Source organism: Hippocampus guttulatus, chromosome 19 (genome assembly GCF_054856545.1).
Source record: "Hippocampus guttulatus isolate MCC_2025c chromosome 19, RoL_Hgut_1.0, whole genome shotgun sequence".
NCBI lineage: Eukaryota > Metazoa > Chordata > Actinopteri > Syngnathiformes > Syngnathidae > Hippocampus > Hippocampus guttulatus.
In genome coordinates, this window is record NC_141279.1 from 7,698,462 (window position 1) to 7,713,449 (window position 14,988).

At 52.1% G+C, this 14,988-nt stretch overlaps 1 protein-coding gene across 3 annotated transcripts; it reads right to left on the reverse strand.

Moving 5' to 3' along the window:
* Nucleotides 1-326: 326 nt before the first annotated feature.
* Nucleotides 327-13,807, reverse strand: kansl1a (KAT8 regulatory NSL complex subunit 1a). 3 transcript variants are annotated; one of them, XM_086138484.1, is made up of 16 exons: nt 13,766-13,807; nt 12,891-12,973; nt 7,826-9,179; nt 5,108-5,249; nt 4,737-4,799; nt 4,201-4,289; nt 3,993-4,128; nt 3,707-3,863; nt 3,422-3,577; nt 2,901-3,059; nt 2,441-2,577; nt 2,234-2,358; nt 2,104-2,161; nt 1,854-1,966; nt 1,503-1,737; nt 327-1,367 (listed from the first exon to the last, which is right to left on the reverse strand). In XM_086138484.1, the coding sequence occupies exons 3-16, from the start codon at nt 9,109-9,111 to the stop codon at nt 1,140-1,142; spliced, it is 3,084 nt and encodes a 1,027-aa protein (XP_085994610.1). In that variant the 5' UTR covers nt 9,112-9,179; nt 12,891-12,973; nt 13,766-13,807; the 3' UTR covers nt 327-1,139. The 3 variants fall into 3 exon arrangements, with proteins under 3 accessions (XP_085994610.1, XP_085994611.1, XP_085994609.1); XM_086138485.1 differs by lacking the exons at nt 12,891-12,973; nt 13,766-13,807 and adding an exon at nt 12,117-12,346; XM_086138483.1 differs by lacking the exons at nt 12,891-12,973; nt 13,766-13,807 and adding an exon at nt 11,839-12,346.
* Between the last annotated feature and the right edge of the window lie 1,181 nt (nt 13,808-14,988).

Here is a 14,988-nt window from a genome sequence, read left to right on the forward strand (position 1 = left end):
TAGCGGAAGCACTTGGCTTCAATCAAGCTGTTGCCGAGTGTTGGCGTGGGTGTCCGCGTGCCTCAAAATGGAGTTTTGATACCTTGGCCGCTCGCTTGTTTTTCACACTCACAAGCAGCAAGCGGACAGGCGGCAGGCCACACGAGATCCGGTCTACAGTTGCCGTGGTAACAAAAGCCAACAGCGCCATGATCCCAAGAGGACACAGGCCGAAATCTGGGGACTCTTTCAAATAGTTAAAAAAAAAAAAAAAAAAAAAAGTAAAAATATTACAATGCTCTCAGCTTCCACAAATCCCCCAAAACCTGATGAAGAGGGCGTCCAAGTTTAACATAAATGTTTTAATGGAACTATTTACAAAAAGCAAACAATAGTGATAACTGCTGCAACAATCAAACAGGTACATCAACATGTGACGTCACTACTGAAGAGAGAAGAACAGTGATTGGCTGAGGCAAAAGCAAACTATGAATTTTTTTTTTGACTTTTCGTTTTGCATAGTCAGAGTTGACAGACGGGAGGAACCCACGTGAGATGGAACAGCGAGAGCCTGAATAATCTGAGTCCCGCTACACAAGTGTTAGTAGCGCCTCCTAGGACAAGTGCGGTCCCCCCGGAGAGGGGGGAGGGAGGGGAGGGGGGGACTGGGTGGCTGGGGGCCTACAGTAGGAATGGTTCACAAGTCAAAGACAACGTTACGCTGGAACACGCGACATACGAACATGTCGGGAATGGAAAACGAAAGCAACCAAAGTCAACAAGTGCTCTGCTCTGAGGGTGGAGGGGCTGCATCCTAAATGTACCTGTTTATTTTGATGGGGGAGGGGCAGACTTTTCCCCATCTTTTCTTGTGAGTCACTCCACTACAATGTACATGGGAATTACAAACAAACTAAAGGATAGAAAAACACCCTTTGGCCATAGTGGAGGAGTCGCTACATCGTGCGCTACAAGTGTACACGCCACGTATCAAAACAACGCTAAGCCCCCCCCCCTCCCCCAAGTCCATGTACATGTTTCGCCTACTACACAAATCAGACTTGTAACATGTCGCGTCTATCTGCGTCGGATTCACTAAAAACTGTGAAAGGATTAGACTGATGTTTGAATATCAAACAACAGGAAGCGCACAAGTCCGCTCACAGTCGCCTGGGGCCGACGGCAGGCGCAGCGTCGTCGCCGTCGTCGTCATCATCATCGTCGTCGTGGCAACAAGACGGCTCGCCATCGTCCGAGTCGGGCCGGCCGAAGGCGCGGCATCCTGACAGGCTTCGCATTCTGGGCCTGGCGCGCTCGCCGTCCGCCTCGGGCTCCGGCGCCGGGTCTTCGGCCAGTGGGAAATTGCGCCGCTCCCATGGCGCCACCGTCTGGAAAAGAGGAGGAACAAAAAAAGGCTTCAGCCCTCGAATACGGCAGTAGTTGATGCATGTGTGCCAGCAAGTTAAGATTCACGCGGGACACGAGAAGGACGAGGAGGCGACGTAAGGTGGCGGCGGTCGTACCCTCTCCTCAAAGGCGAAGTCGGGCGTGGAACATCGGGTATCCTCGCTGGACATGAGGCGGTGCGAGTCACGCGAGCAGGGCGTGTCGGGGCTGGGGGGGCTGAGGGGCGAGGGCACGTAGCCGTAGTCGTGTAGCGCGGGGTAGTGGCTGGGCTCGGGGGACGCCGGCTGGGGGGTCGGGGGGTTGGTGCCGCCCAACAGCGGCGTGGTGCGCCCGTCCACCGACTTGTACGACCTGACGGAGAGTAAAAAAAAAAAGAAATAGTGGGGGGGGGGGGGGGGGGGGGTGGGATTACACCATGTGCGTGGTCGTTCCCACCGAGCAAACTGTCGGCGTGTTGCCGGCCTGACCTGCTGCCCCTCCGCTTGGCCGGCGCCAACGCCATCCAGGTCCAGCGGGAACGCTCCTGGTCCTCATACGGCTGGTGCAGCTGAACAAAGGCCGCGTCCGACAAGTCCTCCACCTACAAACAAAAACACGCAAGCGCATGTCGGCCTCCAAACGTCACCGTACTGCCGTTTTGAGAGCGATTTGTTCTCAGTCCGTCCCCATTGGGGTCAAAAATCAAGTGGGGGGGGGGGGGGGAAGCCAGGCACTCACCTCGCGCTCATTCTCTTCCGGCACCGTCGGCTGCGACAGGACATCCACGGCTCGCCAGCTGGACGCACAAGTCAGCCGGGTGAGCGGATGAGGCGGTCGGCAGGTGGCGAGCAAGCGGGAGGGAGCTTACCTGGGCGTGAGGATCTCCTTATACTGCAGCTTCTCCACTCGCGTGGTGGCGGCCACCGACATGGGAATCACGATGTTGTTGATGTCGAAGGAGCTTTCGCCGCGCCTCCTCTTGACAGGCTGCAGCTGGAGCGCACACGCATACAGTCACGGCGCTTGAATCCCCCCCCCCCCCCCCCCCCACATGTCTGATGTTCGTTGATCTTACAGGTGTGCCGGCGGCGCCCAGCGGCGCGGCGTTGTCCGAGCATGTGGACAGCTGTCGTGCGACGGGGCTGTGGACGCCGGCCAGCGCCGGGCAATGGGCCGCGCCGCCGCCCGACTCCAGGAAGAATTTCGGAGACGCTGCGGAGCACGCGGGCGGACATGTTGAAGCACAAGATGGAACAATTCCGCTCAAAGTCCTGCTCAGTTTCCGAAGGAAATTCAGCGGGGGCATTTGGCAAATATTCCAAGCTGGCAACTTCAGGGGAATTTCTGGAAATTGAGGCTAGTTTGAACGGAAAGGTATCGCATTCACAGATAAATCGTTTGGTCAGTTTGCAATTTCAGCCTCTCACCAGTAATTCTTCTCCCATTTCCGTTCCGTTTCTCTCTCTACAAATATCCGCTTCCACTTTGGAACGCGAACAACTTGGGCGGGGCCGAGCGGGCTCCCCATTACTCACAGTCGCTCCTGTCCAACGAGGGCTCTCGTAATCTCTTGCGGCTGTAGTTTTTGTCGTAGGGTCCGGGAGGCGCCGACGCACTGTGCAGTCGCTCCGTCTTGCAGGCGGCGGCTTCCGGCGTCCTCGATTTGTCGGCTCGACTCTTGTAATGGCTCAGCCCTGAAAAGTGCAAAGTGCGATTCATCCATGCATGAATTATTTCACAGTCTGTTGCTGTTTTTCCTGTGCGGCCAGTAATCTATTTTTTTTTTGGGGGCTTGTGAGTGCAAAGCACATCTTTACCGATGCGCAGTGCTTATACCAACAATTTGCGTGGGAACAAGTTGACAGTGTTCACAACGTCGCCACTTTTCTAACCCCGGTTTGTTTGGTACCAGAAGAAATTACAGGAAGGAGAAAGAAATGGCAAAAGCGGTCGGGATTTTGTCATTTGTGCTTTTGAGAAGGGGAAGAGATGAAACTGACTAAACGCGAACATGATATTTTGATTCAATCGCCGTGCGACGGCGGCGCACACTCACTGACTGCCATGAGCGAGCTGGCGAACTTGTGCTTCTCTTTGGATGACGATAGCTTGTGTTTGAGCGAGAACTTCTTGACGGGCTTGCTCCTCTCCGGCAACCGGCCGCTCCAGCAGCTCTTCATGGCCTGCTGCACGCGAAGGCCCACGCCCACATCTGTACCCAAAAAATAAATAAAATCAAGATTCCAAAAAGAGAAAGAATCACACACCGCAAAACAAATTCTCCCCTCAACCCCCGACAAAGGAGCAACGGCGATCTGAAGCAAAAACTCTAGCAACCGACCGTCTGGGAAGGACAGGATGGGGTGGACGCCGAGATCCAGTCTGGACAGGCGCTCCAGGACGGGCAAGTGGAACTGGGGGTCCTCTCGGGGGACGGGCCGGCCGCCGCACATCACGCAGCTGGGGTTGACTCGGCACGCGCAGCCGCTCCGAGACGCCTGCGCGGATGACAACGCACGTCGCTGAACGAAAGCCTTCAGCTGGGACGCGAATTTGTCCCCGTGACGAATCCCGCGACGCTCGTATCGCTAATCAAAAACAATCCGACGGTTAGCCGGCGTCGTTACCTTTCCCGTCAGGTTGGCCACCGTGTTGGGTTGGATGAGCCTCCGCCGCCTCCAGCCAATCAGAGGTCGCGTACGCGCCGCCACACACGTGCCGTCCGTCGTCTGCTGGTGCTTGCCGTCCACGCTCTCGCCCACCCTGCCAGCGCCACATTTCCGCCATCGTCATTATCATCTTCACCACCACCACCATCTTCATCATCGCCAGTACCTGCTGAGGACGCCGTTGACCGGCTGGCCGTTTTGAGCGTTCCAAGGTTCTGCGGTGACGACGTGCTCCGCACACTCTGAAGACAATTCCTGCAGCCACAACCGTTCGTATAATCACACACACACGCTTCCTTGCATGAGAATAGTTTGAGTGTGAATAAGCAAACTCATCGAAACAAACCGCTTCATCTTGGAGGAGTCAACCAAACCCCTCAAACTGAAGCCGCAAGCATTCATGACGGTGGCTTGGCGGTTCCAAATAATTATCAGGCTCACTCCACTCTTATCTCATAATTGCCATCACTTTTTACGCACACACATATAGTAATACACAGCTGCACATATTTTTTTCTCTTGTAGTTTAGTGTTAGCGGTGCCCTTTGACACAGTTCTCCTATAAGGCTGCATCTTGGTGGTCAAAAGTCAAGACAAAAAGCATACAGCTTGATATCCAAGTCTTCGTTTATTGCACGTCTTTGAGACATGAACTGAAAAAAAACAACAACAACAAAAAAAAAAACAATGTGGTAATATTACCTGAGAGTTGGCAGGCTCCGTCTTGGCTTCTTGAGGCCCGACACCTCCCAGCTCCACTGTGCCCTGCACAGGAGACAGCAAGAAAACATGACGGCGTGCTCTTGAGCAACTCGAAAACACGTACGTTACCCTGCCAAAAGTTTGACGAATCGAATTTTGAGTTCCAAGTTCAGGATGAAGCAAGAATGCACGATAAAGTCCCTCCATGAATCATTTGATTTCACTGTCCAACAGTTCAACGTTGCCCTACTTTCCACAAAACGGAGGGCACACCCGAAGGAGGTTTTTTTTTTTTTTCCCAATGTGGTGTAAACGGCAATTTAGTGCATTTCCCATCGATTGGAGAATGCGGTGGCAAGGGTGCGACTGACCTTGCTGGTGCGGATCTGCCTGAAGATGTCCGTCTGCTGTCGGATGCGGTACTCCAAGTCGGAGATGTGAGCCTGCAGCCAGTTCCAGTGACTGATGATGGCCGCCCTCTCCAGCGTGTAGCGACTCTCGGCGCGCTTCCATCTGGCACGCGCACATAAAAACAGGCATGAAGGTCATCCCCGCGGAGGACGGCGAGCGCCTCCACCTTGTTTCGGGCCGCCCCTGCTGCTCGCCAACGTCGGACGTGGGAACTGTTGTGCAATTGTGGCCGACAGGCAGCTAGGTAGCTTCACGCTAACACTAAATAGCATCTATGTTGCTGTGCTCAATCAATCGACTGAACACAAAGGGTGCAGCAACACATGTAGACAATGGCAATACTCATATATATATATTCATGGTCCTGTGCAGAAAACAACCGTTAGTGCCGTACTGATGAGGTGAGACATCTCAATGAACAGTGCAGTCGTGTCTTATATTGCCCCCAGGTGACTAAGGAGGGGGCATTTGAATTGCTGCAATGTGACAACAGGGGTTTAAAGGTACACCGTGTAAGCTACTACAATGGTACTAGATGACAATAATGAGCCCCTCCAACATTTTGCTGGGTTTCGGACCTTCCCACACGCCGCGCTCGCTGTGACCTTGCCGAGACGACAGCTTTTGGCTCGCGATGGGTTTCTTGACTCCCGTTTGTAAAGAGCTACCTCAATATTGTGCATTTCTGAAGCGGAGAACAATGAGCTCGTCCGAAAAATCCGTCTCCCGCAGGCTGTGCTTCAAATCAGCTGCGCCTCTCGTTTGACTGCACAATTCCAGCCTATGCGCGACGCAAGATACGAGTCTTGACTTCTGAGCACAGTCACGGAACAAATTTAACAACTCTTATCTCTACGGGTCACCGCAGGTGCCATACAAACAACACGAGGGATGAATCAACGAGTGGAGCCTTATATTTTGACCTTGGCCATTTTTAAGTTAAAATTTGGCAGACTTGTTAACACTCTTTTCGCTCTGGTGTGTGAAATTCACAGGATTGTCCCCCCCCCCCCCCGTGTTACTGTGCCTTCTTAAGAGCTCACCTTCCATATGGTAAATCCTCGCTTCATTCCCTCAAATTCGCATGGAAAGTTTCCAGGTTTGAAAAGGCCCCGAACGGCGTTACAATTCCAACGGTGTGAAATGTAAACAGCGCTGTCCCGGTATGCGAACTGAATCGTGCGCGCGAGCGGCGAAGGCCGACTATGGCGGGCAGCCCGACAGGGTGTGGGCAGGAAAGAACTGCAGCAGTCATGACATATTATAAAAAAAAAAAAGGAGGGCGCGGGGTGGGGTTACATAACAAGTGTGGCTCGCTCGGTGTTGACAAATTGACAAGTCAGCCCAACGCATCCAGATGTTTCCAACAAGCTCTGGCGTGCGCATGGCACAACCAAATAAACAAGCAGATCGTCACGGCACTCTTACTTTTATCCCCCCCTCCTCGCTTTTTTTATTTTATTTCCAAGGTTTGCTTCCTGAATGCGACAACCATTCGTTCCCAACAAGCTACTTGTCACTGACAATGAGGGGAGGGAAAAAAACAACAACACCAACAATAAAGCGACAGTGTCTGTCAACACACAAGAAAGGAGACAGGAAAGGCAAGTGGGTGACACACCTCGCCCGTTTCCGTGTCATATGCTGCAGCTGCTTGCGGTCAGGGTCTCAGACGTGCATGAACAACTCGCAATTGATGCGTCTGAATTTCCTACTCAGTCAATTGGAAATCTCCTGTTTTTGAATCAAGGCGTGGAAATGCAGAAATGCTTCAGGTTCTGAATCATCAAAAACAAGAAGTCAAGCTTTGTTGCCGCCTTGGTTAATAATGGACTCCCACAGTGGACTGAGTGCCCTTGCTGCAGTCCAAGCGAGGGGAACTTCCTGTCAAATAGTGCTCCTGGCGGCGCTGGCTGACGTCACAGCGGGCGAGCGTTTCTTCCTGCACTCAGACATGTTCGCGCCGCTGATAAACAACTTTGGCGCTTTTCCGTTATGTTCCCACCCAAATGCACTTGCCCCCCCTCCCCCCAGCAGGCTGTCCAATCACTATTTGCACCCTCTGCGATTACCTTCTGTGATATTGTGGCTCTTGAAGCAAATTCTTTTGGAGGTTTGTTTGTTTTTAACGGCAGACAAGTGCGCATCTGGAGTTTTGCGCCTACAACGCAGCACCACATTGCGCCAACGTGCCGGGCAGCGCGCAGCTCAGAGTAGGTCCCCAACAAAGCTGCTCTGTGTGTATGCGTTGCTACCTTTGTGTGTATTAAAGTAGCAGTTGATTAAAGGTTCACAATTACTGTCATGTCGATGTCAATTCGCATCAGACATTTGGCATGATGATGGCGTGATGCTCTCGTGAGTTGAAATGCTCTGCTCCGGTTGAACAATTTGCTGTTGAAATGTAGCTGAGCTGATGTGCCAAACCATGTGCTGCGTTTATAAAACACTAAACAGATGAAACGATGATTAAAATAATCGATAGTGCAGCCCTTGGTCCGTGTTTTGTCAGTGATTCGGCCGTGTTTGAACCACTCGCAATGTTTAAAGCATGTTGGAGGGGCAAAACTACAACCATCTAAAACGGCATAAATTATTTTGCCGTATTGCTAGTGCGGGTGTAACTTACGGCCCGTGGCGCAGTGTGACGGGCCGCGTGAATCGACAGCGCAACTCACATTTTGACATGGCGCTGCTCAACGTCCACCCTGGTGAGCTCCTCCTCCTCCAGGTCCGAGTCGCCGCCGGAACTGCTCTCCGTCACGTCCGAGTCGAAGGCTTTCTCCACCGAGCGCAGGTTGGCCGAACCGCTCAGGTACAACCGCTCCAGTTCCAGCGGCACCGAGCCGCTCTTCAGGAAGCGGGCCAGGCTGTCTCTGTTGCTCGCCGCCGAGTGGCGTCCCGTCCTCCAAGGCGCCGAGCCGGAGGCCGAGGCGGCGGCGTGGTCCTTGCGGCCGCCGGCCAGCAGGCGACTGACGGCGGAGTCCAAGAAGCTGCCCAGCTGCTGCTGAACGTGGCGCTCCACCTGCTTGGCCTGGACCACCTGCAGGCGCTTTCGCAGCCGTCGCAGGCGGCCTTCGATTTCCGCCTGCCGGGTGCCGTTGAGGCGCGCGCGCTCCCCCACTTGAACGTCGGGCGTGTCCGAAGGGGAAGCGCGGGACGGGGAGCCGCGCCGGCTGCAGCCCGGCCTCTCCCGGTCCGACTGCTCGGGACTTGGGCCGCCGCGCTCCGAATCCACTTCTTGGCTGGGGCTGTGGTTGTCATTGGAAAAGGGCGACGGCGCCGACGGTTGCGCGTTTGGACAAACTCCTGGAGAACGCTTGCGGTTAAGGGTTCCTTTGACGGCGAGGTGAGCCGGCCGGCCGTCGGCGTCCAATGTGTGCGACTGCGCGGGGACCGGAGGCTTATCCCCGTTGACGGCCGCCATCACGCAGCCGGAACCGGACACGGCGGCCAGTTTCTTGGCCAGGCCGTTGACGGGCGCCACGGGTTGGCCCCCGCCGTTGGCGCTGCCGCTCATCAGGCTTTTGAGCTGGCCTCCGGAAAGTTCAATGGTGTGCCGCTTCCTCAACAGGAAGTCTCCGCCGTTGAGCAGCGAGCCGGGCAGGATTCTGTGACTTTTCAAGACCGACTGTTTGATGAGGACCCCTTGCAGCGTGATGGACTCTTTGGTTGAGGGCACGGGGGTCACATCAGAGCAAAGGTAGGATGCCACCAGGGGCTGGAGTTTGCTCAGGGAGTCCCCTTGGGGCGGCGGCTTTTGCTGCTGATCGTCGAGGGGACACGCGTCTTCGGGGGCCACCTTACACTTGGGGGGGCCGCCGGCGTGGATGAGGATGTTGCTGGCGTTGGCGTGGTTGTCGGCGCTGGCCGGTGACAAACTCGATGACGGTGCAGCCAGTTTGAAGCGGATGTGGTGAGCTTCGGCTGGGGCGTCGGTGAGAGCGGGCGCCATCGCAGCCATGCAGTGCAGAGGGACGGGCACGGCGGCCTGCTCCACCCCCCCCGCTTACTGCCCCCCCGGAGGACAGCCTGGGTACGAGAGAGGTGCACACAGTTGGTACGAGAGCACTTTACTTTCGGTCGCAACATGGATACATTCAAATTGGTCTCTTATGTACAGCAACCGTCATTTCGAAGGTCGGACTCTGGATTGCTTCCCAGCAACTTGAAGCGGAGCTAAACCTGAGCGTTTCATTTTTTGGTGCACTGTATGCGCCTGTTCAGGTCAACACGCGGCATTCCGATGGATGTCGCGATGATGGAATAAGAATTCAACTGGGTGATTCATCGATGGACGTCATGCAGCGGCCATCGGACCGTGTGTACCTCAACTTCTTGATGAAGGACAGGCCTGCAAACAGAAATCCTGCCGGGATGTGTTCGTGGGCGAGATGGTTTCAACTTTTTCCGTGAAGAATAAATGTCCCACCAAAGAAGATGTGCACATTGAGAATGTAAAGAAGGGTTGGAAAGCCTAGGTTTAGTTCCCGCTGACCTCAACATCAAAATGTGACTGGAATGACGATCAAGGCCAGGAGTACCCGACTACGGCCCGGGGGCCGTTTGCAGCCCACTATCCATTCTTTGGCAGCCTGCTGCATTTACTTTCACGGATATTTGTTGACAGGGGCGGCAATGTTTGTTAAAATAAATAAATAAAATGGGTCGAGGTAGGTGTGATAAGTGATTGTCACCCCACGCCCCCAAAAATAAACAGTTGGGGGACTGCGGTAACACCACTCCTACAAATAGTATACAAACACTTTTGTAAAGATGCTAAATAAAAAAAGTAAAATGGTAACAAAGTGCCTCTGGTTAACAAATCCAACTTGTTTCTTGAAGCAATAATGCAACAATGCTCCACTTGCGGCTATGCAACAAACTTGGTTACTTTCATAATTTTTCACAAATCTGTATTTTGGGCAGTCCTCACAGAGCTATGTAATTCTATTTATTTCATCAATTAATTAATTTTTTTATTTAATTAGGTGTATTTTACTTTATTTTAGTCTTTACATTACGACTCATTGCAACATGTTGAAAAAGGCTTTCATGACGCAACGCTCATGGCTCAACAAACATGTTGTTTTTCTGGTTACCTGAAAAGTGATACTTTTGGAGATGTGAGGTTTCCACCCGACGTCAACCATATCAACTTAAAACGTTGTTTTGGTTCGTAATGCAGAGATGGCTTCGGCTGGCGTTGAGTAAAATACAGGGCCAACCCCCGGTCACCCCAAAAGTTTAAAGTCCTGAACTCTTTGCCTTAAAGACAAAGCTGTGAAGTAGCAGTTTTTCCCAAAATAACAAATAGACAATATGAAATTGCGTAGGTGGATTTATTTTAGTGAGTTGAATGAATTCAAGTTAGTGGCCCTCGCATCCTTATTTTTTTCGGTATGTTGCCTTTAGGGGGCTTAAGTTGGGACACATCACATGTTGGAATTTCATTTTAAACGGTCTTACAATGACACCGATTAAAATGCACTTTCTTGGGGGTTCAATGTTCATTTTAAATGCCTGGTACAATTAATGGTACATTTGTTTTGCTAAATATTGTAAAGGCAACAACACCACCAACAAAACGGTCAGAAGAGTTGCACTGATAAGATAATGAACGTAGCCATTTCCCAGGAATGTTTTCTTGTTGACAGCCAACAATCACTTCAGTTCTTCCGTCAATATCGATGGCATTGTACAGGCAAAGGGGTGCTTTTAAACATTAAATCTGAAATGTCGTGGTACCGGGCATTCAAATAAATGCAAAACTCAAGAAAACAAGGCGGTCACATCCTTTTTTCCCACGACTATGTATTATAACGCGGTCGGTCGGGGAACATGAGCTACAGTATAGTGAGTGGAAAGAGACTCCAGCAAGTCAGCTGTCCAGCTACAAAACCAGGTTCAGTCCCACCAACTCAAGTAGCACCATGTACTCCTAAATTGCTCGAAAAAGCACCTAGTGTAAAGCAGAAGGGAAACGAAACTAGCAAGTGAAGCTCCGAGCGCCCTGCTAAGTAGGTGGATTTAGGCCCCATGACGTCACGGCGTCTGCTGCACATTGTGTCAAAGGAGTTGTTGCGTGCATATGAAGGTGCGCGACCGAACGACGTGACGGCGTCGCCATCCATCCATCACACGAATGGCCCCCACTTGGTTCACTGCAGTGGGCGCAAGGCTACGCCATGTTGGGACTTCCCAAGCACATTATGTAATCCGCCTTTTAGCACACAAATACCGACAACGAAACGCGCGTCGCGTTCCATTCGTGGCCCACAAGCATCTAAAATGTCTTGGTGGTGTTGACGCAACGGGCGCAGGCACGTTGGCGCCAGTCGCCAACAACAAAAAGAAATGTCACCAAGGCGGCTCGCGTTAACTCCGCTGCTGCTGCAACAAACGCGAGCAGAAGCCCGAAAGCTGTCGCAACGACGAGATCACACATACATTCAATTGCCCGCTCGCCAGCGGTGCCGGGACGAGCAGGCAGGCAGGCACGCCTCATTACGCAAGGCAACATTTGGCCAACTGGTCCCAGAACGACGCTATGAACGCGCGGCCCGCACGGCGAGGCGCTCGCTTGCCTGCTCGCTCGCGGTGGCCCGCGCGGGAGCGGTGAAGGCGCGGACAAGTTGGGAGCAGGAAGACGACGCTAGCTGCGGCTAACAAAGGAAAAGGAGGAACCTACCACGTGACGAGCTCGCACTATCCGAGGGAATTCGCCCAACAATTGCCTGCACTCCGCTCGGAGGGTGGGTGGGGAGGGGAGGAAGGGGGGAACAAGGGCAAGGGGGAAAAAGGCTGCTGGAATCGACCTCTAGGCCATCAATTTGGCCCCAAAACGTAACCGGGGGCCCGCCCGACGGGGGCCACTCGGCTTCGTTCCGGACCGAGGCAATGGACGAATCAACGATCTCCACCTTGCTCGCTCGCAGACTCGCAACCTCGCTCGCCTTCCTTCTTTACCGATTTCAGCACAAGGCCGTCGAACGAGTCCTCCCGGGCCGCGAGGCGGTCAAGTGAAGAGCCTCTCCGGCCGAGCCTGGGCCAGATTCTCGCTTAGAGACGAGCCAGAAGAGCTCCGGGCGGCCGCTGAACGCTCGTTTTTTTTCTCGGCTTTTGGGGAGAGACGCTGATAAAATGGCGGCTAGCTGCTCGCTCGGCTTTGAGCTGACAAACACACGAGCGCCGCACTGCGCGTGCGCACAAGAAACGCTGCCAGGAGGCGGCAAGGCAAGGCGGCCCCCGGCAGTACCTCCGTTCACCGATAGGGGAGAGCGCACCAAACAAACAACAACAATGAACGACATAAAGGCTTTACACGTCACATTTGCGGCGCAGCACCACAAATACGTACTTAATCCGCGTTACTTACTTACTGTACTCACGGTATGCCTACTTGAGGGTGGAGCCTTTGGCTTTACTTTCCTTTTCGCATTTTTTTATTTTGATGGTACCTACACTGCAGTCTTTCTTTGGGGAAAGATTTTGACTTTTACTCCATTTTGTTTCTGACTATATTTCAGAGTAACTTGATTTCTCTCCAATGACAAACAGCTGTGTACTTTCTACTTCTTGCTTTGTTTTTCAACATCCGACAAAGTAAGATCTCGACTGATCGCTTGATTGACATCTGTACGACTGCAAAACAAAAAAAAAAATGGGGAGGGCGAACACCCATCACGCAGAGAGCATTCCCCACGCTCCCCAAAACACAAGGACATGAATTTAATGGTGTACCTTCAAATCCATGCTTGTGGACTGGGCGTCGTCTGTGAAGTCTTCCCAAGCGTCACGTTAGCCGACAAGCGTCTGCAGGGCACCTGAAGAGATAGGAATGTAAATTCAGTCATTTGCAATCACTAAGTGGCTGGCTGTCATATGGTCCTGTCCATCCTGTCACTTTGCTTCCTCTGGACTGGTCGCAAGGCAAAATCAGGGCACATAGAGACTAAAAATTATTGGTCACCAATTAATCACAGCCCGCGTGAAAACTAACTATTGACTGCACATCTGGAGAATCACCAGACTGGTTGCCAGTACGCATTATGACAAACAAGGGATTGGTCGCCTGTTAATCACAGGGCACAGCTCGAGTAGAAAAATATTGAACTGGTCGCCATCCAATGTCATGGCACGCCGAGGCCGGACAGGGATGCCTGTTGGAGAGACTCGAACCCAGACCGTGCCGCCTGCGAGCCAGCCGACGCTCACGCAGTTGAAAAAGTTGTCGGCGCGCCCCTGCATGCCAACGTTGAGTGGCGACAAGTTGCCAGCAGGACTTTTCATTTTGGTTTTGTTTGTATGCGTGTGCGTGTGGCTGACGGGCATGACTGGTCGCCGCAAGCTGTTTTGGGGGTCAAGTTTGATTACTGGTGAAGAGTTGAGCAGTGAAGCTAATGGTAACCAAGTAGCCTGAGCGACAGCAGGCTAAGCTAAGCTAAGCGAAACTAAGCCTCCGTTACTTGTGCAGCATGACTTCTGATTGAAAAGTGAGCGAAAAAGGTCCGCCTATTTCCGAGGGGACATTTCAAGTTGAGAGCAAATGGCTCTTGTGGTGGTGACAAGTGTGGCGTTTGTTGATTTGCAGCAAATAAGTCGAAAGTGTTACTTACCTGCTTGCCTGTACTGTTATTAAGCGTTTAGGAGCGCCCAACAAGCCTCCGCTTTCCTATTGGTCAGTGTCAATATTTCAGAGGTTCCTATTGGCTCACGCGGCTGCCAATCTGTTCAAATGTCCCGTACAGCGGAAATACGGACCAAAGTGATAGCACGAAACAAAACCAGAAAACCAAAACAAAACAATTGCGTTCACGTCAAAGGTGTTCTGTATAAAGTTGGACGTGACAGATCCAAATAGGACCGTAAGGAGCATTATGAATGTGCTCCAGCTAAATGAGCCAGCTGCTCTCGTGTCACCAAGCGCGTTTTATTTTAAATTATCGACACTTGACTGTAAACAACATCAACAAAGAGTTCTCGTTCGGTTTGGGGGCCTATTGTTCTTGTTGTGTGTCAGAAGACAACACAGTAGCCAGCCTCGATGTCTTTACAAGAGTGCATGATCAGGGAGTAAAGGAACGCAACTCGACTGAGTAGAAGCTGCATACTAACATGTCACATTTGTTTTCCTGCATACTTGCATGATGTCACATTTGATGTTCACATATAGTTGACTTCCGCAAGGCTGCAATTGTTGTTATTCCATCTAGGAATGCACCACCCAGAAATTCTCCAGCAATCTTTTGTCCTATGCTTAATATGGATGTGCAATAGTTCTATGACAGAAATGATAGAAGACAATAAAATAATTACATGTAAACGTGCCCCCAATACGGTACACATATTCATCACTTTAGAATCACAAATGAGAAATGCTAACCCACCTGAAATTGCGAGCATTACTTCATGCAGCAGTCCGAGTCATCAAGTAGTAGTCGCGATAAAGTGCCACGAGATGGGGTTAGTGTACAACAATGAAAAAAAAAAAGCTGCGAGCTGAGTCGGTGGGAGGCTGTAGTTGATGGCTGCCCTCGGCGTGCCTTGACATGGGCCTCGTCGCAAATCCAATCTAGTAAAATTGACGCCACTTTTCTTAGACGATGTGGCCACAGCACTGCTTTAATTGCATTCCTTTCCCTATTTCCTGCTGACGTCGGGCGACAGCGAGTACTGTTGACGTAACACAATGCACTCTCTAGCTTGCGGACTTTACCTGCAAAATATTTGCTTTAAAAATGTTTTTGGGACTACTGTTTCGAGCTGTCTGCAGTTTGTTGTTTAAAAAAAGCAACGAAAGGCCGGTGGGTGGGCCAGGAGGTGGCAGCCTTTGTCAAAA